We start from the raw sequence: 24,426 nt of genomic DNA, 5'->3' as shown, positions 1-24,426 counted from the left end.
TTGAACACAACAGATGAACAGTAGTAGTTGTACATGTACAGACCATAAATATGGAGTCCAGGTGTGTTTGGTGCTGCTGGACAGACTGAGCACTGGGAACCTCTGAGCTCTGCTGGTCCACTCTGTGAAGGAACCATGAAGAATGAGTCCACACAGAGACACACACAAGGTAAAGGTCCATGAAGTGATGTTGGATGTGAGCAGTGAGTCAGAGACTCCCTGTATTGGTGAAGGTTTACTGTCAGTCAGTGGATTCAGTCTCAGCTCTGAACAACATATATCTCTGCCTCCCTCACTGAACAAAGCTAAAGTGTTGGACCAAGGAGTCTGCTGGGATCAGACTGGTTGTACTGGGCAGCTCCCAGTGGGAATATGTTGAACTAGAAACATCTAACTACTTCCTACATTCATTCGTTGTTGGACGTCGGCTCTGGTGCCGACACCGGTCGTCTCCATTGCAAGAACATCACAACTCTCAAGTCTCCAGTAGTAAGTGAACAGATTTGATCAGAGATGATCAGCTGCTTTCTTTGATGTCAGCACTTCATTAGAAGAAGAGCCCCTGAGACCCTCTACAGGATCAGAGCTTTAGCTACTGCTGGATGGAGATTTGATCAATGATCAGAGTGAAGAAAGCATCTCCTTCACGTCAACACTTCAACCACAAATCAACCATATCAAGAAACAGAAACAACACAAATGTTTATCAGAGAAAGTTTACATCAGATTGTTCAGAATGATTTAAAGTGACAACAACTCCCTGTGACTCTGATACAGGCTGGTCTTTGGAAATAAATAATAACCCCCTTTGCCCGGTCACTCTTGAAGGACACACATCTGGGTCCAGGTACAAGTTAAGGTCCAGCAGATCTTTGTCTCCGATGGGACCTGATATAGAAACACCCATATGATGTAACACCTACATCACCACCTAATCAATGATGTGTCTGTGTGACAGCCTCCGCCTGTACATCGGTTTGTGTTGGGTTTGGGTGTGTTTTGTTTTGCAGTAACAAAGGGGTGGAGCTGTGTTGGCATCAATGCAGCACATCTGTGCTGGAGGTGGAGCTGTATTAAAGGCCCTGCAGTCCTCTCCTCGCTCTCTCTCTCCTCCTATCTCACCTGCTGCACACACCATGTGCCTGTTGCTGCCTCCCAGGCACTCATTTATACTTCACTGGCATCCAAGCACTGCATACACGCTGATGTGATCACCTACACATCTTGGTTAATTGATTACCTTTAATTAAATATTACATTGAACCCTTGAATCTATCTGTGTCCTCCCTCTTTGTCACATTCATCTGAGCCGGTTTGTGACAGTCTGTGACTTAGCATACCATAACACAACAAACAATATGATTATTATATCATTCAAATCAACTATTTAGTTTATTTGAAATAAAAAAATACCTGTGTGTTTTGCTAAAAAGGGGTTAAAATCCTGTAAATGTTAAAATACTTGGTAGTTTTAAGCAGGTGTAAAGTTATTTAAGTGATTTACAAAAAAAGTCTGTTTTTCTCAGTCTGAACCAGTCTCTGCATCATCAATAGAAATCTATGAACGCAACATTTTGTCTTCATCCTCTATCAGGTCAGTTCACAGTAGAAACTGTCTCTTACTTTGTGTCTGAGGCTCCAGGTTCATTACTGAGGTTTGGAGGATCATCTTTGGACCGGTCACTCTTCATAGACAGACAGCTGGGTCCTGGAGGTTCTGCTTTTTGTCTCTGGTCCTGGACTCTGCAAACACATGTTTTTTTAATCACATCAGTCACTGATCAATTCTCTGATCAAAGTCATTTCTGTGGCTCTAAACACAAACTACTGCTGCTGCAGATCATCAGGACGTTTTACACTTTGGATCAGTCAGAAAAACCTAACAAAAGATATATATATATATATATATATATATATATATATATATATATATATATATATATATATATATATATATATATATATATATATATATATATATAACACAACACACACACTCTATTCTCACCCTCCGCGGGTGGTCTCATCCACTTTCCAAGCTCGGGTCCTCTACCAGAGGCCAGGAAGCTTGAGGGTTCTGCGCAGTATCCTTGCTGTTCCTAGGACTGCACTTTTCTGGACTGAGATTTCGGATGTTTTTCCAGGGATCTGTCGTAGCCACTCCTCCAGTTTGGGGGTCACAGCCCCTAGTGCTCCGATCACCACAGGCACCACTGTGGCCTTCACCTTCCAAGCCTTCTCCAGTTCTTCTCTGAGCCCTTGGTATTTCTCTAGTTTCTCATGTTCCTTTTTCCTGATGTTGCCATCGCTTGGTATTGCCACATCCACCACTACGGCTTTCCATATATATATATCTCTATCTCTCATATATCTCGGCTGAGATATATATATATATATATATATATATATATATATATATATATATATATATATATATATATATATATATATATATATATATATATATATATATATATATATATAAAGAAATAACAAGTAACAAGTCAATAAGCTAAATCATTGTTTCAAAAACCTCCAAAATCAAGGTTTGAACCTCAGCAGTGGGAAACAGGCAGTTGGCCTCATCTCTGTACATAAACCCATCTATAATCAGCTCATGATGTATGTTTATGTAAAATTGTGATATCTCTCAGGTGTAAAACAAAACTATTTATTTTTATATGATTTGTGGTATTATTTGTCAGAACTGTATTCTTAATGACCAAGTGTTAAACCTGTAAATTTTAATTCTATGTAATGCATTTGTACACTTTTTTTAGCGTATTGTAGCAGTCCAGGGGCTTAGACCCGCCTTAAGCAGCTGAGGCTCATGGAAAAAATAACGGTTCCTGTGTTCTTAAAATTAAAGTTAAAGACAGGAGTTGATTAGTGTTATAAGTTTGGTGGAATTTAATTAGTGAAGTGTTTATAATGTGTATAATGTTTTGTGAGCTGCACCCGAAGCTTGGTGTTCCTTCCTTTTGATAACAAGACACGATGATGCTGAAGTGAGAATTTAAACAGTCTGCTTCACGGCGAGATAAGGTGGCACAAACAATTCTATTGGTGCAGAGAGACATTCCACCAGAGCCAGAGAAAGGGGTTAAAAGGCAGAAGCAACTTGAGGTTTGTGGGCTCTTTGCATCACACCTTTGTGGTGTGTGCACTGATCTCCCCAGCTGGTTTTTGATTTGTTGATGTGCACGATCAACATCCATGTTTTTGATTTGCTTTCGCCATTATTTTTATTTTTCTTTAATTTTATAAAAGGGAATTTTATGGGAAATTTCCACCACAATGTTCTCAACATGCTTAGCTGTAGCATAGGAATTAGCTGCAGTAGTTTTAGCCACTTTGCTCCCTACCTGTGTGTTACATGCCCATCTGGAGCAAACACTACCAGCTTCCACCAAACTTTACTTTCTCTGTCTGTGTGAACTCAATTAATGTTCGAAGCACATAATAAAATTCTGCTGTTTAAGTATTTCTTGTTTTTTTTTTGTTTTAGTGTTTTGTCAACAATGTCAGTGTTGCATTTTGCAATATATCATACTGTAGATAGACAGACAGATAGACAATATTGATATATATATATGTAGGTAAACAACAGGTATTGTCACAAATACATGAAAAATAAAATATACTATGATAGAATAATGACAATTTAGTAAATATTTTAGTAAATATTTTGTAACACTAAAAAAATGAGTTAAACATTACTCAAAAAGCATTTGGAGGATAGAAAACAAAGACAAGTCTGAACCAGTCTCTGCATCAACAACAGAAATCTATGAACACAAGATCAGGTCAGTTCACTACAACACCCAACTACAACAACTACTGCTACTGCAGATCATCAAGATGTTTCACACTCGGGATCAGTTCTCAGATCAAATTCCAGCTGTTCTGTGATTGACAGCTGAGACCAAATCATTTCTCTGTGTGTCATCAGTTGTTTTATTGTTTATCTTAATGATCACGTCTAAACACATGAAGTTGATCCAGAAGAACATGAACATCCTGGAAAATTATGGTCAGTTTATAAGGTCAGAGAATAAACTAACAAAGATTCATATCAGTGAGTTTGGATCAGTTCTTACTTTGTGTCTGAGGCTCCAGGTTCAGGACTGAATGATGGAGGTTCACATCTGGACCAGTCATTCTTCATAGTCACACATCTGGATCCTGGAGACTCTGCTCCGTCCTCTTCCTCCACACAAAAACTCATCTTCTGAAAAAGCCACAGATCTAGAACTAAACACCTGCTGTGTGAAGTTGAATGAGTTCAGTCAATAGTTTTATGACCGTGTACTGTATTTGCTGTGTTAGTAGTCTATGAAGTATTTGGTACAGTAGTAGTGTGAAGGAATGGTGTTCTAATAATTTGAGGAACTCAATTTATGAGAGGTCAAATTTCAGTCATTAGTTTCAAGACCGTTTATTGTAAGAAGTTTTAGTATTGGATTATTTCAAAACGATGCAGTAAAATTGTATGATATTTGCTGAGGTAGTACTCCATAAAGTACTTAGTAGTACTGTGAAGAAATAATGTTCTAATAATTGGAGGAACTCATTTCTTTCAAAGCCAAGTTTTCGAATAGAGGCCATATGTGTTTTCATACATTTCATCAGTGAATATTTCCAAACATACAAAGTAAATTCCTTCACTTCTGATATTTTGCAGTTCATAGTATTTTTCGTTTTTCTTGTTCACTGCTTCTCTGCGATCGCAACACTGTTACCGTATCAGTATCACAGTATCGCACGAATCGCGCACTTCAACCATATCGACGGCTCATTTGACCGCAGTGACAAACAACAACCACACCCTGAACACCATCAACTTCTCTTGGCAGACGTGGATCGTGTCTCTTCTTCCTCTACATGAACAAACAGACTCAGTAACAGTAATGTTGTTAAACACTCACCTCCTCAACGTTTATTCCTCTTCCTTCTGGTGTTTATTTAACTTTTCCTCCGTCTGCTCTGTTCTCTCTAAATGGAGTATGAACTCACTGAAAACCTTCGGTTTCGCTCGTATACCTGGATCACGTGATCACTGAGGCTCCGCCCCCTCTCAGTTTATAAGAAACCGGCTCGGCCTGTCTGTCTCTGACAGACGTTGTGTCATTGGAGCTTCCATGGTTGGTCACGCCGAGGCGATTCCCATAGTGAAACACCAGGCGAAGTTAGAAAAAGAACCAGGAGATCAGAATCAGCAGAGTAATAAAGCAGCAATGCCACAGGATGACAGAGATCCAAACTGTTTCCAATATGTTACGTATATTCTGTTTCTAGTTACTTGGCTGCTGCTGGGACTAATCTAATAAAACTGTAATGTTTAACTCAATGTTATTTTATTTACCTAAAAGATGCTGTTTTATGTTCAATCAGAGGAAAAAAGTAGGATTTTCAACAAAGCATTTTTTTGGCTGTTCCACTATTTCATGTTTACATCAGTTACAGTGTGAGGTAACGAGTTAAGCAGGGTATTGAAACTGTAAAATAAAAGATTATACAATAAGTAAATATGCGTTATGAGTTCAATTACTGTAGCTGTGAGAAAGTGTCTTCATAGATTGTGTACAGGTGGAGAAGGCAGCAGAGGTCATGGTTCCATCTAAACACAGCTGGTAGGGAGGTCGTCCTCTAACTACAAGTTTGTACTGTAGGAGTGCAGCTCCATCACAGAGGGAAGAAGCAGAGGAGGAGTTCAACCTGTTCACTGATGCTGTTAAACTGACTGTCTGTCGTCCAGGTGAAGTTCTACTATTAGTGTGTGTTTCAGAACCAGATGTACAGGGATGGATGGAAAAGTAGAACCAAGCTGCTGAACCTGCACTGTCTGTGCTGCCTTTTAATATGTTTTCATTATGTCTGCACATAAATACTCTTAAGTAAAATAACTGTGTTACAGTCACTTTGAGTGACTTCAGGCATTGAGGAGCTTCACATCAAGGCCATGAGTGACATAGTGAAGTTAGACAAAGACGTTATTCCACATTTCCTGCAGGATTTTAGCTCCAGTCTTCATTAGTGTGATCATAACTCTGTGTGAACACAGACCAGACTCATTGTTTAACATCACTAATGGTTCAGTTTCTGCTCTTTTCCATAAACTGCATCATGTGAACGAACAACAACAAGTCCCTGGATGAATGTTTACACATCTAGAGTTCATCATGGTTGTTTGTCATGATGTTGGTCTCATCTCACTGAGTTGAACACTCAGATTTCACACTTGACTTTACAGACTCAACGTGTGACGTGTGACGTGAGATGCAATAAAGATGGAAACAAGGTGGAGAAGCTTCCTGTGTTTGTTCAATGGAAATCCTCTGATACACACAGCTCTGAACTCAGTTTAGACCTAAAACCTTTGACTTTACTGACTAAATGAGAGGAACTAGTCCAAACACAGTGTGTGTAGTCAGTAATTAGTGACACTGGACTCTCTCTGCTCCTGAAGTCAAGTGTCTGTGAACACACTGAGCTGCACAGGTAGCATGTGTCATCTTCATCACAAAGAGCCAGACCCACATTCCTCAGGTGGAGTCAAACAGGCTCAGACAGGTACAGACACCTCATAAGTTCTCTATGGAACCCGGTTTTAGTCCTGACAGAACATGAACCCAGTTCAGCCTGATGCGGTGGAACCACAAACTCACAGAACAGGTCCAACCCACAGTCTTTATTTCAACATAATCTAGAGCAGTGGCTCAACGAGATAAGAGGCTGCTGCGAAGTAAGGTTGTTGGTTCAAGTCCTCCATACCTTAAAGTGTTTTTTTTCCAAATAAACTATAAATACAACATCGAACACATCACATCACCTGAACAGAGCAGTGGTTTAGAGGTTAAGAGGTTGTCCTTGTGAAGTTAGGTTCAGCGTTCAAATCTGGTTTGATTTTAGCAACTTTTAGGCACAGCTCTCAAAGTGTAGGCTTAAAAGCACGCCAGAAGCATCTTCAAGTGTGAAGGGTTCCTCAGTGGTGTACTGGGGAAGATGATGAGTGTAACCTCAAGGCGTGCAGACCTCATGATGGAATCCTGTGCACTGCTGGTTCCTGGACCACACAATGTCATTTTATCAAAAACAGATTATTATAAAATAAAGTGACAATAGTTTCAATAAAATGGTGCAACTGTATAACTGTGTTATAATAACACATATGAGAACACAAGTCTAACAAACTGAATGAGGTGTACAGGTTGGAAGGAATCATAGCCAACTTTGATAGAAAGTTTATATTATCCATAATCGTTTAATTACATTTATTATCTAGTTGTAATCTTAGTGGGCGTAATGGTCTGTTTCTGAAGATGAGCTCATCTCTCGCTATATTATAATGTTGGGAGGTGTCTGTTGAAGGTGGAGACCGCTATCTGTATGCATTAAATACATGGAACAGGAGAAGGAGCTTTTTTAGAGCATCTTCAATGGACATCTCGTGTGCATTGACTGTGTCTCTCCACCCCGGGGTGCCAAGGTGTAACTGCAGAAATAAATTTGACAACCTTTTGGATTCTTCTCTTTTCTTGAGTCATCAGAACCCTCGTGGTACTGTGTTTAAGATGAGATAAGAAAAATATTTTATAGTCCCATAGCGGGGAAATTACTTCACACAACAGCAAGTACAGGGCAGAGGAATACAGCGACATAATCAAAAACAGTTAAAAAGACACTTGGCACAGTACAACGCAGTACAGTACAGGCACAGTGAGTATGAGGTCATTGAAAGGGTTATTGCACAACAATAGATATGAATCTTGTACCGGTTTGCACAAATGTTGCACAGAAGAATTGTTGCACATTGTGTAAATATAGAACAGATATATAATAATGCACAAATTTGCACAAATATTGTACAGAGGAGATTTCTACGTAACCACTGATGCAGTGGGTGAGTGAATGTAGTGGGAGGTAGTTAGCAGTTCTGATTGTACATCTCTCCTTCACACAGCGAGGGTGGATCAGTCTGCTACTGAAGCTGCTCCAGAGCAGACAGTGAGTCCTCCAGTGGGTGAGAGTCCTGGTCCAGGATGGATGTGAGTTTATCCAGGACCCTTCCCCCACCCACCTCCTGCACCGTGTCCAGAGCCCAGGACAGAGCTGGACTTGTTGATGACCCTGTCCAGTCTCTTCCTGTCCCTCACTGTGATGCTGCTGCTCCAGCAGACCACACTGAGATAAAAGGGTGTGTGTGTATGTGAGTGTGCGTGTGTGAGTGGGTGTATGTGGGTGTGTGAGAAAGAGGAAGAGAGAAAGTGTGCCCCCCTTTAGGGGCGTGCTGAGACGCGTCCCTTATGAGTTTTCTCTGTTGGTTTTAGCACAAAAACATAGATAAACACATTTGGCAGGAAGAACGAATCATGGTGTAGAATGGAGTTACAGTTTAAAATACCTTAATCATTGTTATTAATATTATTTTTAGGACCTTATAGAAATGTGGTGAGACACAAAATAAACTGGCCACAGTACTGTGGCGCTGATAAATGATTATTTCATAGCAAAACAATTGAAGCGTAGACTAAGATTTGTGGTAATTGTGGTTTCTAATACAACACGTGACAGTGGCGCCCTCTGCCGGCTGTAGTTGTAAACAGGATCTACCTGCTTGTCTATGTGTAAAAAATGTGTCTCCGTTTTTACATGTGTGACAATGCTACACTGTTTGTTATGTGATGTGTGAAAAAGGACAATGCTACACAAAAACATGAACTCGGTGGATGAACTTTAGTAATTGATTCATCGGACGAGCTCAGGCCAAGCGGAAACGGAAGCAGGCAACATTTTCCCATAATCCACCACGATAAGCTGAAAGCGACACTGGAAAACTACAGGAACATCGACAGGAAAACAGAAAACCACCACATTTCTTCACCTCAGTCAGTCTGAGCGGTCAGTACCACCGACTGTGAGCTCAGAACCAGAATCACAAATAACAACCAGAACCACACCCTGAAAAACATCAACTCCTCAAATCTGGTTTGTGGTCGTTTACCGCGGTGAAGTTAGTTTGACGTTGGACATTCAACAGACATTCGACCGAAAGTTCCTCCAGACAAGCGGTCCGTGTTTGAACAAGGGATCCGCGTTTTGTGTTTGCTACACGGACACAGAACAAGACCGCTCGGCACATGAAGACGTTGACTTAGGGACCGTCGATACATTAGTTTGGATTTTCAAGAAATTGATAATTCAATAGCGTCCAAACCATATGACCTACTGGTTCAAAGCCTGCTCCAAACTGTGTGTCTACATGTCCTTCACAGGGCACAACCATTTATATGAGGAAATGGTTATGTTGCATGGTGCCAGTGGAAATTGGACCACTGTTGGTCGAAGGAGAGCAGGCAAAAGGGTTTGTGGACAGGGAGAGAAGATGAAAGGCAGGAGCATAGATCTGAGCTGAACTCTTAACCTTGGTGCAATGACAGGGAAAGTGGTGTATTCTACCATGGTGTGTATAGGAAGAGAAACGAATAACGGGGTGATCCTGAAGGGGAGGTTGTGAACAATGTTCTAGAGGTGAAAAGAGTCTCAGACAGGGTAATGAGCCTAAAGCTAGAAATTGAAGGGATGATGGTGAATGTAGTCCGTGGGTACACTCCACAAGTACCTGTGAGTTAGAAGAAAAGGAGAGATTCTGGAGTGAGTTTGATGAGGGAAACAGAGGGGATGAGGAGGAGATTGGCAGGTTTGGTGTAAAGGAAAGGAACCTAGAAGGACCGATGGTGGTGGACTTTGCTAAGAGGATGAAAATGGCTGTAGTCAACGCTTACTTCAGGAAGAAAGAGAAACACAGAGTGACGCACAAGAGTGGAGGTAGGAGCATGCAGGTGGACTACATCCTGGTGGTAGGAGAGAGTGTAGCCAGGGAGCATGGCGGTATGTAAGATGACTCTGGTGATCTGAAAGAAAAAGAGAGGAAAGACAGAATAGAAGACAGAGTGGTGGAAGAATGAAGAAACCTGTGAAGAATTCAGGCAGAAGCTGAGGCAGGCTGTGGGTGGTTATGAAGAGCTTCCAGATGACTGGGAAACTACAGCAGAGGTTATCAGGGAAACAGGTAGGAAAATGCTGGGTGTGTCATCTGGATGGAGGAAAGACGATAAAGACACTTGGTGGTGGAATGAGGAAGTACATGAATGCATAAAGAGGAAGAGGCTGGTTAAAAGGAAGTGGGATATAGAAAGGACTGAGGAAAGTAGACAGGACTACAATGAAGCTTAGAGCAGAGTTAGGGGGTGGCAAAGGCCAAACAGAAAGCTTACGATGAGCTGTATGACAGGTTAGATACGAAGGAAGGAGAGAGGGGCTCGTACAGGCTAGCCAGACAGAGAGATAGAGATGGGAAGGATGTGAAACAGATAAGGGTGATTAAAGACAGTGATGGAAAGGTGCTAACAACTCAGGATGATGAAAGGAGGATACTGATGAGCTGATGAATGAGGAGAATGAAAGAATGAAGGGAAAGAAGGGAGGAAGATGTGGAGGTTGTGGAGCAGGAAATAGCAGAAACAGACGAGGTGAGGAAAGCTCTGAGAAGGATGAAAAGTGAAAAGGATGTTGGTCGTGACGACGTACCTGTAGAGGTGTGAAAGTGTCCAGAAGAGACAACGGTGGAGTTTCCAACCTTTGTTTCAAAGTGAGACGATGCCTGAAGAATGGAGGAAAAGCGTTCTGGTGTCGAGTACGGTTTCATGCCCCATAAGAGCACCACTGATGCCATGAGGTAAAGAAGGTGCAGGGGTTCACGTACTTGGGGTCAACAGTTCAGTGTGATGGGGAGTGTTGAAAAGAGGTGCAGAGGAGAGTGCAGGCGGGTTGGAGCAGGTGGAGGAAAGTGTCAGGAGTGTGTGTGACAGGAGTGTCAGCAAGACTCAAAAGAAAGGTTTTCAAGACAGTGGTGAGACCAGCTCTGCTCTGTGAGTTGAAGATGATAGCAGTGAGAAAGAGACCAGAGGCAGAGATGGAGGTAGTGGAAATGAAAGTGCTGAGGTTAGGAGTGACAAGATTGGACAGAATCAGGAACAAGCTCATCAGAGGGACAGCTCACGTTGCAGGTATAGGCAACAGAGTCAGAGAGTCCAGGCTGAGATGGTGAGATATACACACAGATTTTGGAGCAGGTCTTGGACCAGTAGGTCACATGGTTTGGGCGGTATTGAAATATTACAGTAATATTTATACGAGAATATTATAGAAAAATATGCAACATGACTATTTCCTCATATAAATGGTTGTGCCCTGTGAAGAACATGTAGACACACAGTTTGGAGCAGATTTGAACCAGTAGGTCATATGGTTTGGACGGTATTGCATTATTAACAAACAGACACAGTACCAGTAATGTTGTTAAACACTCACCTCATCGTTTCTTCTTCTTCTTGGTGTTTATTTAACTTTTCCTCCTTCTCTGTTCTCTCTAAACGGAGACTGAACTCACTGAACACATTCGGTGTTCGCTCCTGGATCGCGTGATCACTGAAGCTCCGCCACTCCGTTTACAGGAACCAGGAGTGCTGAAGCAGCAGAATGATGAGGAAGCAGCAAGCAGTAATGGGAAGTTTCCAGAGGACAAGTGTTCTGCCTTCAAACAAGGCGTGAACATGTGGGAAGCTACAGGCTGCAACAGCTGGATGTGGAGCATTGTTGTGATGATGGAAGAGCCAGTCTTTCCTGCTTCCAGTTGTTTTCAGCTCATCTGAGCTTCCCAAAACTTGGTCCATTGGGATGCTCTGACGCTTGCAATTTGTCACGGAACGGCAGATAAAGGACCCACATGCACAGCACCGAGGCAAGATGAATATTAAACGCAGGTTTATTTCTCAAGGCAGGGTCGGGCAGTCCAGGTCATACACGGAAGAGTTCAGTAAGCAGAAAACAAGGGAGCAGGCAATCTCTGATACAATGTCCAGGCAGGGTTCGGTACACAAGTAGGCTCAGCGAAAGTACAGGCAGGGATAAAGCAAAACTCACGGTCAGTAGTTAGTCCAGGGTCAGGCAGGATACACAAGGCAAAACCAGAACAAAACACGAGGAACAAGCAACACGAACGACGATCTGGCAGGGAACTAAGGACACAGGAGCTGACTAAATACACAGGTGAGTGATTAACTGATTACAGACAGGTGTGGGTAATGAGCTAGGGAGAACAGAACTGATAACAGGAAGTAAAGCAGAAACAGAAACAGAAACCGGGAGTGCTACCACAATAAAACCGGAAATGGAACCTGGAACCAAAATAAGACGAGGAAACAACAAGAAACAAAACCCAGATCGTGACACAATTAAGTATACTGTTACCTTTAAAACCCATGTCATTCCCCAAACCTCAGCAGCCGTCCTGTCCTATGCAGATCCCTGAAGCAAAAACGTCTGAATGCTGATTATTGAGTAAAAACTGAAAGAAAAACTGAATTATTCCATTCTGTTTGTATTCGTGGGCTTTTTTTGTCTCATTCGTCAGGTTGTGGCTCCAGTGTTGCTTTATTCTTTATGTATCCTCCCTTCTTCTTCCTGATCACTAGTGGAACATTGTATTACTGTACATTACACAAACAAAGAGATCCTGATTTCTAATTGCAGCTTCACTTAATCAAATAGTTTTTTGTTTGTTGTTTTTGTTTTGTTTTAGGTATTTTTAGATTTTTACCTGGTTATTGTTTCTGTATGCTCTGAATCTGCTTCAACAAATATGGTTTATTATATATGATTATCATAACTATTGTTAAAGTTATTGCTACCACAGCTATTATTAATAAACACTTCTTTCTTCATTAAATCTGAAATCCGGAAGTCTTTCCACAGATAAACTGTCTCCTGCCCAGTGGTCAGCTCTGGTTTTCATCTTATTGTCTTCAGCAAATGATCTTGAAGTATTTGAGCTGAATAAATTCTCTGCTTCAGAGGAGGCTCTTCTGATGTTGCTGCCTGTGGTCAAAGCTTCCAACACAGCTCTGTAAGTATTTTGTAAAGTTTCTAAATGTTGACTGTACTATTTATTTAATCAGGACTGTTTTAAATGAGAGACACAAGTATAAATGTGGTTACCTTTTTCTGCTCGACTGAATTTGCATAGGTTTTTTTTTTATTGTTGTTCATGTTTCATTTGATTACAATTCATGTCCATTACTTTCTCACCAGACTGAGTGTGTGTGACCTGTCAGAGAGAAGCTGTGAAGCTCTGTCCTCAGTTCTCAGCTCTCAGTCCTCTAGTCTGAGAGAACTGGACCTGAGTAACAACAACCTGCAGAATTCAGGAGTGAATGTTCTGTGCGCTGGACTGAAGAGTCCTCACTGTCGACTAGAGACTCTCAGGTCAAGATTTTTCAGTGTGTTCTTTCATTTGACAATCTTTTGTACTTCATATTTGATGGTTTAAACCAGAAATGTTTCTCATTTCATTGATTTTATTTTAGGTTTGTCAATATCTGTCTCCTTTGCCATGGTGTGTAACTGTGACCAAGTGTTGTTTTGTGCCAGCAGGCTGTCAGGCTGTCTGCTCTCAGAGGAAGCTTGTGTCTCTCTGGCCTCAGCTCTGAGCTCCAACCCCTCCCATCTGAGAGAGCTGGACCTGAGCTACAATGATCCAGGAGACTCAGGAGTGGAGCTGCTGTCTGCTGGAGTCAAGGATCCACACTGGAGACTGGACACTCTCAGGTATGGACACAACTACACACAGTGTCTGATGGAGGAGCAAGTAGGGATGTGGAGCTTTATGAACTTAGAACCCAACCTTGGAGTGTGTGATAATAAACACATTCTGACTTTGCTTTTCGTGGTGACAAAGTCATGAAGTGAAACAGAGTCAAAGCTTTTCTCCACGTCACCTCATGCTCCGTAGATTCCTACATAAGGATCCAACTCCTTAGTTGTTGCTGAATGTTCATCCCTACATACAAGCCTCCATCTGAACACAATCCTATAACAATGTGTGTATGAGAGCCATGTAATGTTCATGTCTGCATGTCTCTGACCCCCTCCTCCTTTCAGGGTGGAGCCTGGTGGAGTCCGATGGTTGAGACTAGGTCTGAGCAAGTGTAAGTGTGTTTTTACTGAGATCAGCAACATTCAACCATCTTCAAACTGTCATGAGTCATCATCAAACTGATGATAGATCAATAACTACAGCTGGATTGTGTCTTGTTCTGTCCATCAGATTTCTGTCAACTCACCATCGACACAAACACAGTGAACAGGAAACTACAACTGTCTGACAGCAACGGGAAGGTGACACGTGTGTGGGAGGATCAGTCATATCCTGATCATCCAGACAGATTTGACTGGTGCCCTCAGCTGCTGTGTAGTACTGGTCTGACTGGTCGCTGTTACTGGGAGGTTGAGTGGAGAGGATGGGTTCATTTATCAGTGAGTTACAGAGGAATCAGAAGGAAAGGACGCAGTGATGACTGTGTGTTTGGACACAACAATCAGTCCTGGAGTCTGAGCTGCTCTAATTATGGTTACTGCGTCAATCACAATAACATAGTAACATCCATCTCCTCCTCTGTGTCTGACAGAGTATCAGTGTATGTGGACTGTCCTGCTGGTTCTCTGTCCTTCTACAGAGTCTCCTCTGACAAACTGATCCACCTTCACACCTTCAACACCACATTCACTGAACCTCTTTATCCTGGGTTTGGGTTCCATTCTCCTGGGTTCCATTCTCCTGGGTTTGGGTTCCATTCTCTTGGTTCATTGTTCCATTCTCCTGGTTCAGTGTCTCTGTGTGATGTGTCATGGTGAGAGTTTGATCTTTTCAGAGAAACGTTGTCTTTGTGGAACATTGTTCAGCCTGTCTTGTCATGTCAGATAGATGTAGATGTCCTGATCTCCCCAGCTGGTTTTTGATTTTTTTTCCCATTGTCTTTCATTTTTCTCTGTTATTAAAATAAATTGCAAAAATGTCTCTCATCAGCTCCTTTATTAAATAATAAATAGTTGTGTTGCTCACATTTCTTGATCTTTCCATGAATTTTATTCACTGTTCTTCTTGCAAACACACTAATCATTGAAATCTCCATCCAGCCAGTAGCTAAAGTTGAGACACTTTATCACAGCTCATTGAACTCATAACGTGTATTTACTTATTGTATAATCCTTTATTTTACAGTATCAATACCCTGCTTAACTCGTTACCTGACACTGTAACTGATGTAAACATGAAATACTGGAACAGCCAGACAAACGCTTCCTTGAAAATCCTTGTTCTTTGCTCTGATTGAACATAAAACAGCATCTTTTAGGTAAATAAGAAAACGTTGACTTGAACATTACAGTTTTAATAAATTAGTCCCAGCAGCTAAGTTAACTAAGAACAGAATATAAAACAATTGATAGTTTGGATCTCTTTCATCCATTAGCATTGCTGCTTGCTGCTTCCTCATTACTATGCTGCTTCAACTCTCCTGGTTTCCTGTAAACAAAGAGGGGGCGGAGCCTCGGTGATAACGTGATCCAGTAGCGAAACCGAACCGTCTCCAGTGAGTTCTCCATTTTGCGGGAACAGAGCAGAAGGAGAAAAAAGTTAAATAAACACCAGGAAGAAGAAGAAGAAACGTTGAGGAGGTGAGTGTTTAACAACATTAGTGTTACTGCGCATGTTTGTTAATGTAGAGGAAGAAGAGACACGGTCCACTTCTGTCAAACGAACACTGACAAGAACCGGATGTGAGGAGTTGATGGTGTTCAGGCTCTGGTTGTTGTTTGTCACTGAGATCAAATGAGCCGTCGATATGGTTGAAGTGCGCGATTCGTGCGATACTTACGGTAACAGTGTTGCAATCGCATAGAAGCACCGAGAGACTCACTTCTGCGGTGAAGTGAGCCGTCGTTCGTTCATCCGTCGTTCAGCGAGCCGCACGTTTTGCGCCCGTATCACGCGCTTTACAGCAGAGCACAAAACACGCTCGTCGCGACTTTTTTCATAACGAGACGTCTGGTCTGTTCAAAATATAGAAAACTACGAAACATATAATATTATAATATATAAATATTGCATAAATAGAAAAACTATCGCCCAATAAAGATCTGTGTACGTGTACTGTGTATTTTAATATTTTTTTAGCTTAAACTGACATCTAATGCTAAAAAGCAGTATTAGTTTGGCTTTCTTTACAATGATTTTGGTCCATAATGCCAGACTCACACCAGTATGTCCTTGTACTAGAGGTTTTACACTATAACTTCACAAAAAAGTGTACTTTTACTGTACAATTTAGCATTTATTAGTATTTAAAACTACCATTTCATACTGTAAAATTCAGATTATTAATAACTTGACGTTGGTGCATAATTCCAGGTCTAGACCACTTTCTCCTTATTCTACTAGAAGTGTACTATCAGCCCACAAAGATTTGTGTACTTTTACTGTAGTTTAGGATTTATTAGTATTCAAAACTACCATACCATACTGTAATACAGTCAACTTTGATGATTAATAACTTGACTTTGGTGCATAGTTCATACATAACTGGCTTCTATTCTAAAACTTGGCTTTGAATGAAATGAGTTCCTCAAATAATTAGAACACTGTTTCTTCAAAGTACTACCTAGTACTTCATAGACTACTAACACAGCAAATATCATACAATTTCACTGCATCATTTTGGAATAATCAATTACTAAAACATCCTACAGTACACGGTCGTAAAACTATTGACTGAACTCTAAACTTCACACAGCAGGTGTTTAGCTCTGGATCTGTGGCTTTTTCAGAAGATGAGTGTTTATGTGGAGGAAGAGGACAGAACAGAGTCTCCAGGATCCAGATGTGTGATTATGAAGAATGACAGATGTGAGCCTCCATCATTCAGTCCTGAACCTGGAGCCTCAGACACAAAGTAAGAATTGATCCAAACTCACTGATATGAATCATTGTTAGTTTATTCTCCGATCTTATAAACTGACCATATGAATTTCTAGGATGTTCATCAACTTCATGTGTGTAGATTTGATTAAGATAAACAATGAAACAACTGATGATACACAGAGAAATAATTTGTTTGATCCCAACTGATCCCAATTGTGAAATGTCCTGATGATCTGCAGTAGCAGTAGTTGTTGTAGTTGTGAACTGACCTGATGGAGGATAAAGACTATCAGACTATCTATCTATCTATCTATCTATCTATCTATCTATCTATCTATCTATCTATCTATCTATCTATCTATCTATCTATCTATCTATCTATCTATCTATCTATCTATGATAAATTGCAAAATGCAACACTGACATTGTTGACAAAACACTAAAACAAAAAACACAAGAAATACTTAACACAGCAGAATTTTATTATGTGCTTTAAACATACATTTAAACGTACTTAAGATTAACAAGTTTAACACTTGGTCAGAAAGAATGCAGTTCTGACATTAAATAATACCACAAATCCCATAAAAATAAATAGTTTTGTTTTTTTAATGTGCTGATTATAGATGGTTTATGTACGGAGATGAGGCACACTGTCTAAATGCTGCTGCTGAGATTCAAACCTTGATTTTAGAGGTTTTTAAAACAATGATTTAGCTTATTGACTTGGTACTTGTTATTTATTTTTAAAGTTTACTTTGACAAATTATAATACCTAATTACCATATATAATATTATGGAATATTCTACGCAACATTTTGAAGTAAATATACCAACATACCAATTTCTTCAACAATTACAACTGATGACATACAAAGAAATGATTTGTTGGGTCTTTTGTTGGGTTTTTCTGACTGATCCAAAGTGTGAAACATCCTGATGATCTGCAGTAGCAGTAGTTTGTGTTTAGAGCCACAGAAATTACTTTAATCAGAGAAAAGATCAGTGACTGATGTGATATAAATGAAAACATGTGTTTGCAGAGTCCAGGACCAGAGACAAAGAACAGAACCTTCAGGACCCAGCTGTCTGTCTATGAAGAGTGACCGGTCCAAAGATGATCCTCCAATCTTCAGTAATGAACCTGGAGCCTCAGACACAAAGTAAGAGACAGTTTCTATTGTGAACTGACCTGATGGAGGGTGAAGTCAAAATGTTGTGTTCATAGATTTCTATTGATGATGCAGAGACTGGTTCAGACTGCGAAAGACAGACTCTTTTTGTAAATCACTTAAATAATTTTACACCTGCTCAAAACTACCAGGCATTTAATCATTTACAGGATTGTTACCCTTTTTAGCAAAAAAACACGATTTTTTTCAAATAAACTAAATAGTAGGAAGATTAGATTTTGTTGTTTCATCATTCTTAACCTTCACATTGATTTGAATGATAGAATAATCGTATTGTTTGTTGTGTTATGGCATGCTAAGTCACAGACTGTCACAAACTGGCTCAGATGAATGTGACAAAGAGGGAGGACACATAGATTCATAGATAGGTTCAATGTAATATTTAATTAAAGGTAATCAATTAATTAAAGATGTGTAGGTGAGTAGATCAGTGTGTATGCAGTGCTTGGATGCCAGTGAAGTATAAATGAGTGCCTGGGAGTCAGCAACAGGCACATGGTGTGTGTAGCAGGCAAGATAGAATAGAATGCCTTTATTAGTCCCACTAACATTAACATTAAGATACGAGGAGAGAGAGAGTAAGGAGAGGACTGCAGGGCCTTTAATACAGCTCCACCTCCAGCATTGATGCCAACACAGCTCCACCCCTTTGTCCCTGCAAAACAAAACACACCCAAACCCACCACACACTGATATACATGCGGAGACAGTCACACAGACACATCATTGATTAGGTGGTGATGTAGGTGTTACATCATATGGGTGTTTCTATATTAGGTCCCATCAGAGACAAAGATCTGCTGGACCTGGACCTGGACCCAGCTGTGTGTCCTTCAAGAGTGACCGGTCAGGTCAGGGGCTGCTCCTCTTCTAATGAAGTGCTGACATCAAAGGAAGCAGCTGATCATCTCTGATCAAATCTGTTCAGTTACTACTGGAGACTTGAGAGTTGTGATGTTGTTGCAATGGAGATGACCAGTGTCGGCACCAGAGCCGACGTCCAACAACGAATGAATCTAGGAAGTAGTTAGATGTTTCTAGTTCAACATATTCCCACTGGGAGCTGCCCAGTACAACCAGTCTGATCCCAGCAGACTCCTGGTTCCACTACTTCAGCCTTGTTCAGTGGGAGGCAAAGATATATGTTGTTCAGAGCTGAGACTGAAGCAACTGACTGACAGTAAACCTTCACTACAGGGAGTCTCTGACTCACTACTCACATCCAACATCACTTCATGGACCTTTACCTTGTGTATCTCTCTATATGGACTCATTCTTCATGGTTCCTCCACAGAGTGGACCAACAGATCTCAGAGGTTCCCAGTGCTCAGTCTGTCCAGCAGCACCAAACACACCTGGACTCCATATTTATGGTCTGTACATGTACAACTACTACTGTTCATCTGTTGTGTTCAATCATCTCCATGCTGCACTTTTTAGACCAGTGAATTGTCAGTGTGTCCAACATAGATCTGATGTTTGGCTCCATGGTTTTAGTTGGATCAGGTCATTCATTTAGTTTCTGTTCCAGCTGTTGGAGGACAACACTGTCACATTTGTGAAGAAGGAGCTGAAGAAGATCCAGAAGGTTCTAAGACCAGATTACCCAGAATGCTTAGAGAGTCAGAGGGAGGATGAGGAGGAGTTGGATGGTGAGGATGAAGAGCAGAGGAGGAGCAGCAGAGATGCGTTTCTGAAGATCACAGTGAACTTCCTGAGGAGGATGAAGCAGGAGGAGCTGGCTGACTGTCTGCAGAGCAGTAAGAGCATTTATCTGACAATTTAACATCAGGGACACAATCACACATTTACTGATGTGTTAGAGGTTCAGTTGGTTAAATGTGGAGCAAAATCTAATAATCAGATACAGCAAAGTTCTTCTTATCAATAGTTCTAGTGTTTCAGGCTGTTTCATTATGTTTATTACCACAAAAACCTGAATCAAAGAACCAGACATTTGTTGACTCCTCACACTTTGTCTTCTATGTGCTATGTTAGAACCAAATCCAATGGTTCCAGTACCAGAGCCACGGCCCATCACATATTACCAGCAGATGCTTCAATCAAACCTCCAAGACCAGTTTGTGTTTGTGAAACCAGGCTGGTCAGAAGACGACCAACGTCTGGATGACATCTATGCAGAGTTGTACATCACAGCTGGGCCGGATTCACACATCAACACACAGCATGAGGTCCAACAGCTTGAGACGACACAGCAGAAGCAAAGATCAGCAGAGGAGCCAGTGAAGCCCAGTGACCTGTTCAAACACCCCCCTGGTAAATACAGACGCATCAGAACAGTGTTGACCAATGGAATCGCTGGGATTGGAAAAACAGTCCTTGTGAACAAGTTTGTGTTGGACTGGACCCAACAAAGGTCCAATCAAGACGTGCATCTGATTTTCCCCTTCACCTTCCGTCGGCTGAATCCACTGAAGGGACAGAAGTTTACTTTGTCAGAGCTCATTCATGAATGTATCCCAGAAACTGAGTCCATCAGCCTGGAGGCTCTGAATTACATCTTTACACATGTACAGTCATCAGGAAACAGCAACTATGACAAGAGCAGGTTCAAACTTCTGTTTGTGTTTGATGGACTGGACGAGAGTCGCCTCCAACTGGACTGTAGCACCAGTGAGAAGGAGATGGGTCAACGTGACGTCACAGAGTCCACCTCAGTGGATGAGCTGCTGACAAACCTCATCAGAGGAAAACTACTACGCTCTGCTCGCATCTGGATCACCACACGACCTGCAGCAGCCAATCAGATTCATGCAGACTTCGTTGAGGTGGTGACGGAGGTCAGAGGGTTCACTGACCCACAGAAGGAGGAGTACTTCAGGAAGAGATTCACAGACGAGGAGCAGAGCAACAGAATCATGTCCCACATCAAGACGGCACGAAGCCTCCACATCATGTGCCACATCCCAGTCTTCTGCTGGATCACTGCTACGGTTCTGGAGGATCTGCTGGAAACCAGAGAGGGAGGAGAGCTGCCCAAGACCCTGACAGAGATGTACGCAGAGTTCCTGGGGTTTCAGATGGATCGGACTAAAGACAAGTACGGATCAGAACAGAGCAGCAACTACATCAAGTCATTAGCTAAACTGGCTTTTAGGCAGCTGCAAAAGGGAAACTTGATCTTCTATGAGGAAGATCTGAAAGAGAGCGGCATCAATGTCAGTGGAGCCTCAGTGTGTTCAGGAGTGTTCACAGAGATCTTTAAACAGGAGCGAGGGAGGAAAGCCAAGGACAAGATGTTTAGCTTTGTTCATCTGAGCGTTCAGGAGTTTCTGGCTGCTGTTCACATGAAGCTCTGTTACACAAACAGGGAGATGGAGGAACTGGAGGAGTTTTGCGTATACTCTAATGCTGCTTTAAATGATGTCCTGATTAGAACCATGTTTAAATCCCTCTACAGTCCAAGTGGCCACCTGGACCTGTTTGTTCGCTTCCTTCATGGCCTCTGTCTGGTGTCCAACCAGAGAATCTTGGGAGGTTTGCTGGGTCACACAGAGATCAGTCCAGAAACCATCCAGACAATCATCAACAACCTGAAAGAGATGAACAGTGATGAAATCTCCCCAGACAGAAGCATCAACATCTTCCACTGTTTGATGGAGATGAACGACCACTCAGTCCATCAGCAGATCCAAGAGTTCCTGAAGTCAGAGAACAGATCAGAGAAGGAACTCTCCTTGATCCAGTGTTCAGCTCTGGCCTACATGCTGCAGATGTCAGAGGAGGTTCTGGATGAGTTGGACCCGAAGCAGTACAACACATCAGAGGAGGGACGATGGAGACTGATCCCAGCTGTGAGAAACTGCAGAAAGGCTCAGTAAGTCTAACATTAATGTGATCATTAATCTTCTACAGCAACATGAAGCTGAAGCAATGTTAAAGAGAACCCTTCACACACAGAATATAAATGTTCAGAGTAAAAACATCAACTACTGGTTCCTAGAAAACGTCTTTGTTGAGGATCAGATCAAAGCAGCTGTAAAGTTAGTGAACATCAGGATCCTCTGTCTTTCTTTGCTTTGATGGAGCTTTAAGTCAAATCCAACAGAGAAACTTTAGCTCGGAAGATTTTCTGCTAAAAGCTTTTGACAGTTGACATGTGATCACAGCTGACGGTTGTTTCTTTCAGTGGATGAAGCGTCTGCAACAAGTATCTATGATCTGTTTTTGGTTCTTCTTGTTCTGTCCAGAGGCACTTTGGTTCTAATCTCTGGGATTTGGTGGAACCAACAGAGCTTCACACTTTGTGATGGATGAGACCAACTGAGCTACAGCTGCTTCACCATCAACATTCATTAAGTCACTTCACATTCATAGACTTTATATTTTCTGTCATCACAGACTTTCTGGCTGTGGACTCATAGAGACTCACTGTGAAGTTGTGGCCTCAGCTCTGAAGTCCAACCCGTCACATCTGACACATCTGGACCTGAGTAATAACAACCTGCAGGACTCATCAGTGAAGGTTCTGTGTGCTGGACTGAAAAGTCCTCACTGTCGACTGGAGACTCTGAGGTCAGTGTTTTTCGTCACTTCAAACGTCTCCACTTGAAACTGAAAAAACTTGAAACTGAAAAAGAGACTCATGTTTTAAATGAAGAATCTTTAAATGACGAATAAAGCTACAAAGCATCAGCTTGGGGCAAATAGAAACAGGAGAGAATGGGTGTGGTGGCTGCTGAGACCGGCGGTCCTGTGCCAGAGCATCTTCTGGCTCACTCTTTCAGGCCGACCCTCCCACCGGGGGGAGTGTTTGCCCCTGGTTCTCATGGAACTGAAGGTATGTGGGCTCCCTAGCTGAACCTATTAAACAGTTCTTAGTGTTTCTCTCCACTGTAGATGATCAAATGTGCCTCTAATCCAAACTGTAGTATGTAAGTGTGCTTTAACATTGTGTGTGTTCAGGCTGTCAGGCTGTCTGCTCTCAGAGGAAGCTTGTGTCTCTCTGGCCTCAGCTCTGAGCTCCAACCCCTCCCATCTGAGAGAGCTGGACCTGAGCTACAATGATCCAGGAGACTCAGGAGTGGAGCTGCTGTCTGCTGGAGTCAAGGATCCACACTGGAGACTGGACACTCTCAGGTATGGACACAACTACACACAGTGTCTGATGGAGGAGCAAGTAGGGATGTGGAGCTTTATGAACTTAGAACCCAACCTTGGAGTGTGTGATAATAAACACATTCAGACTTTGCTTCCTTTGGTGTCACATTAGTTTGGTGGTGACAGAGTGAGACTGAAAGCAGGTGTCTGACACCAAAAGTGATGAAGTGAAATAGAGAAGTTAAAGCTTTTCTCCACGTCACCTCCTGCTCCGTAGATTCCAAGATGAGGATCCAACTCCTTAGTTGTTGCTGAATGTCCATCCTACATACAAGCCTCCATCTGAACACAAACCTACAACAATTTGTGTGTGAGAGCCATGTAATGTCCATGTCTGCATGTCTCTGACCCCCTCCTCCTTTCAGGGTGGAGCCTGGTGGAGTCCGATACTTGACACCAGGTCTGAGCAAGTGTAAGTGTGTTTGTACTGAGATCAGCAACATTCAACCATCTTCAAGCTGTCATGAGATGTCATCAAACTGATGATAGATCAATAACTGCAGCTGGATTGTGTCTTGTTCTCTCCATCAGATTTCTGTCAACTCACCATTGACACAAACACAGTGAACAGAGAACTACAACTGTCTGACAACAACAGGAAGGTGACACGTGTGTGGGAGTATCAGTCATATCCTGATCATCCAGACAGATTTGACTACTGGTCTCAGCTGCTGTGTAGTACTGGTCTGACTGGTCGCTGTTACTGGGAGGTTGAGTGGAGAGGATGGGTTCATATATCAGTGAGTTACGGAGGAATCAGAAGGAAAGGACGCAGTGATGACTGTGTGTTTGGACACAACAATCAGTCCTGGAGTCTGAGCTGCTCTAATTATGGTTACTGCGTCAATCACAATAACATAGTAACATCCATCTCCTCCTCTGTGTCTGACAGAGTGTCAGTGTATGTGGACTGTCCAGCTGGGTCTCTGTCCTTCTACAGAGTCTCCTCTGACAAACTGATCCACCTTTACACCTTCAACACCACATTCACTGAACCTCTTTATCCTGGGTTTGGGTTCTTGTATCCTGGTTCCTCAGTGTCTCTGTGTGATGTGTGGTAGTGAGAGCTTGATCCTGTCAGAGAAACGTTGTCAGATAGATGTATTAAAACAAACTGGAGCAACTTGTCGATTGTGTGATCTTTGCATTACACCTCTTTTCCCATTATCTTTCATTTTCCTCTGTTATTAAAATAAACTGCAAAAATGTCTCTCATCAGCTCCTTTATTACAGTTGATAAATAGTTGTGTTGCTCCCATTTCCTGATCTTTCCATGAATTTTATTCACTGTTC

At 41.8% G+C, this 24,426-nt stretch overlaps 3 protein-coding genes across 20 annotated transcripts in view; 2 read left to right on the top strand and 1 right to left on the bottom strand.

The window, feature by feature from the left end:
• The window catches only part of LOC114846564 (NACHT, LRR and PYD domains-containing protein 12-like), a 137,614-nt gene extending 130,049 nt beyond the window's left edge, over window positions 1-7,565 (bottom strand). For 9 of the 18 annotated variants that reach the window (XM_055504097.1, XM_055504111.1, XM_055504100.1 and 6 more), the window contains exons 1-4: window positions 7,518-7,565; window positions 4,929-7,066; window positions 4,101-4,231; window positions 1,624-1,743 (exon numbers count right to left, since the gene is read on the bottom strand). In XM_055504097.1, coding sequence (XP_055360072.1) covers window positions 1,624-1,743; window positions 4,101-4,228 — 248 coding nt within the window. In that variant the 5' untranslated portion in view covers window positions 4,229-4,231; window positions 4,929-7,066; window positions 7,518-7,565. Of the gene's footprint in view, window positions 1-43; window positions 889-1,623; window positions 1,744-4,100; window positions 4,232-4,928; window positions 7,067-7,517 lie in introns of those variants that run through there. The other 9 variants (XM_055504105.1, XM_055504106.1, XM_055504108.1 and 6 more) reach the window with 6 other exon arrangements.
• Window positions 7,566-12,797: 5,232 nt separating this feature from the next.
• Window positions 12,798-14,754, top strand: LOC129603431 (stonustoxin subunit alpha-like). The gene is made up of 5 exons (XM_055504626.1): window positions 12,798-12,967; window positions 13,153-13,326; window positions 13,495-13,668; window positions 14,002-14,048; window positions 14,168-14,754. The coding sequence occupies exons 1-5, from the start codon at window positions 12,930-12,932 to the stop codon at window positions 14,752-14,754; spliced, it is 1,020 nt and encodes a 339-aa protein (XP_055360601.1). The 5' UTR covers window positions 12,798-12,929.
• Window positions 14,755-15,478: 724 nt separating this feature from the next.
• The window catches only part of LOC114846248 (protein NLRC3-like), a 50,675-nt gene continuing 41,727 nt past the window's right edge, over window positions 15,479-24,426 (top strand). Inside the window, exons 1-2 of the mRNA XM_055504135.1 lie at window positions 15,479-15,576; window positions 16,692-16,850. Of these exons, the coding sequence (XP_055360110.1) occupies window positions 16,729-16,850 (122 nt within the window). The 5' untranslated portion in view covers window positions 15,479-15,576; window positions 16,692-16,728. The remainder of the gene's footprint in view (window positions 15,577-16,691; window positions 16,851-24,426) is intronic.

The sequence above is a fragment of the Betta splendens genome, chromosome 19, assembly GCF_900634795.4.
Source record: "Betta splendens chromosome 19, fBetSpl5.4, whole genome shotgun sequence".
Lineage (NCBI taxonomy): Eukaryota > Metazoa > Chordata > Actinopteri > Anabantiformes > Osphronemidae > Betta > Betta splendens.
This window is presented reverse-complemented; position numbering and strand designations above follow the sequence as displayed.

Excerpts from the sequence above, each read along its gene's own strand:
- LOC129603431 (XM_055504626.1), top strand. The coding sequence starts at position 12,930 with ATGTTGCTGCCTGTGGTCAAAGCTTCCAACACAGCTCT. Across the intron at positions 12,968-13,152 it reads AAAGCTTCCAACACAGCTCT|ACTGAGTGTGTGTGACCTGT; the intron begins GTAAGTATTTTG and ends CTTTCTCACCAG. Across the intron at positions 14,049-14,167 it reads GAGACTAGGTCTGAGCAAGT|ATTTCTGTCAACTCACCATC; the intron begins GTAAGTGTGTTT and ends TCTGTCCATCAG.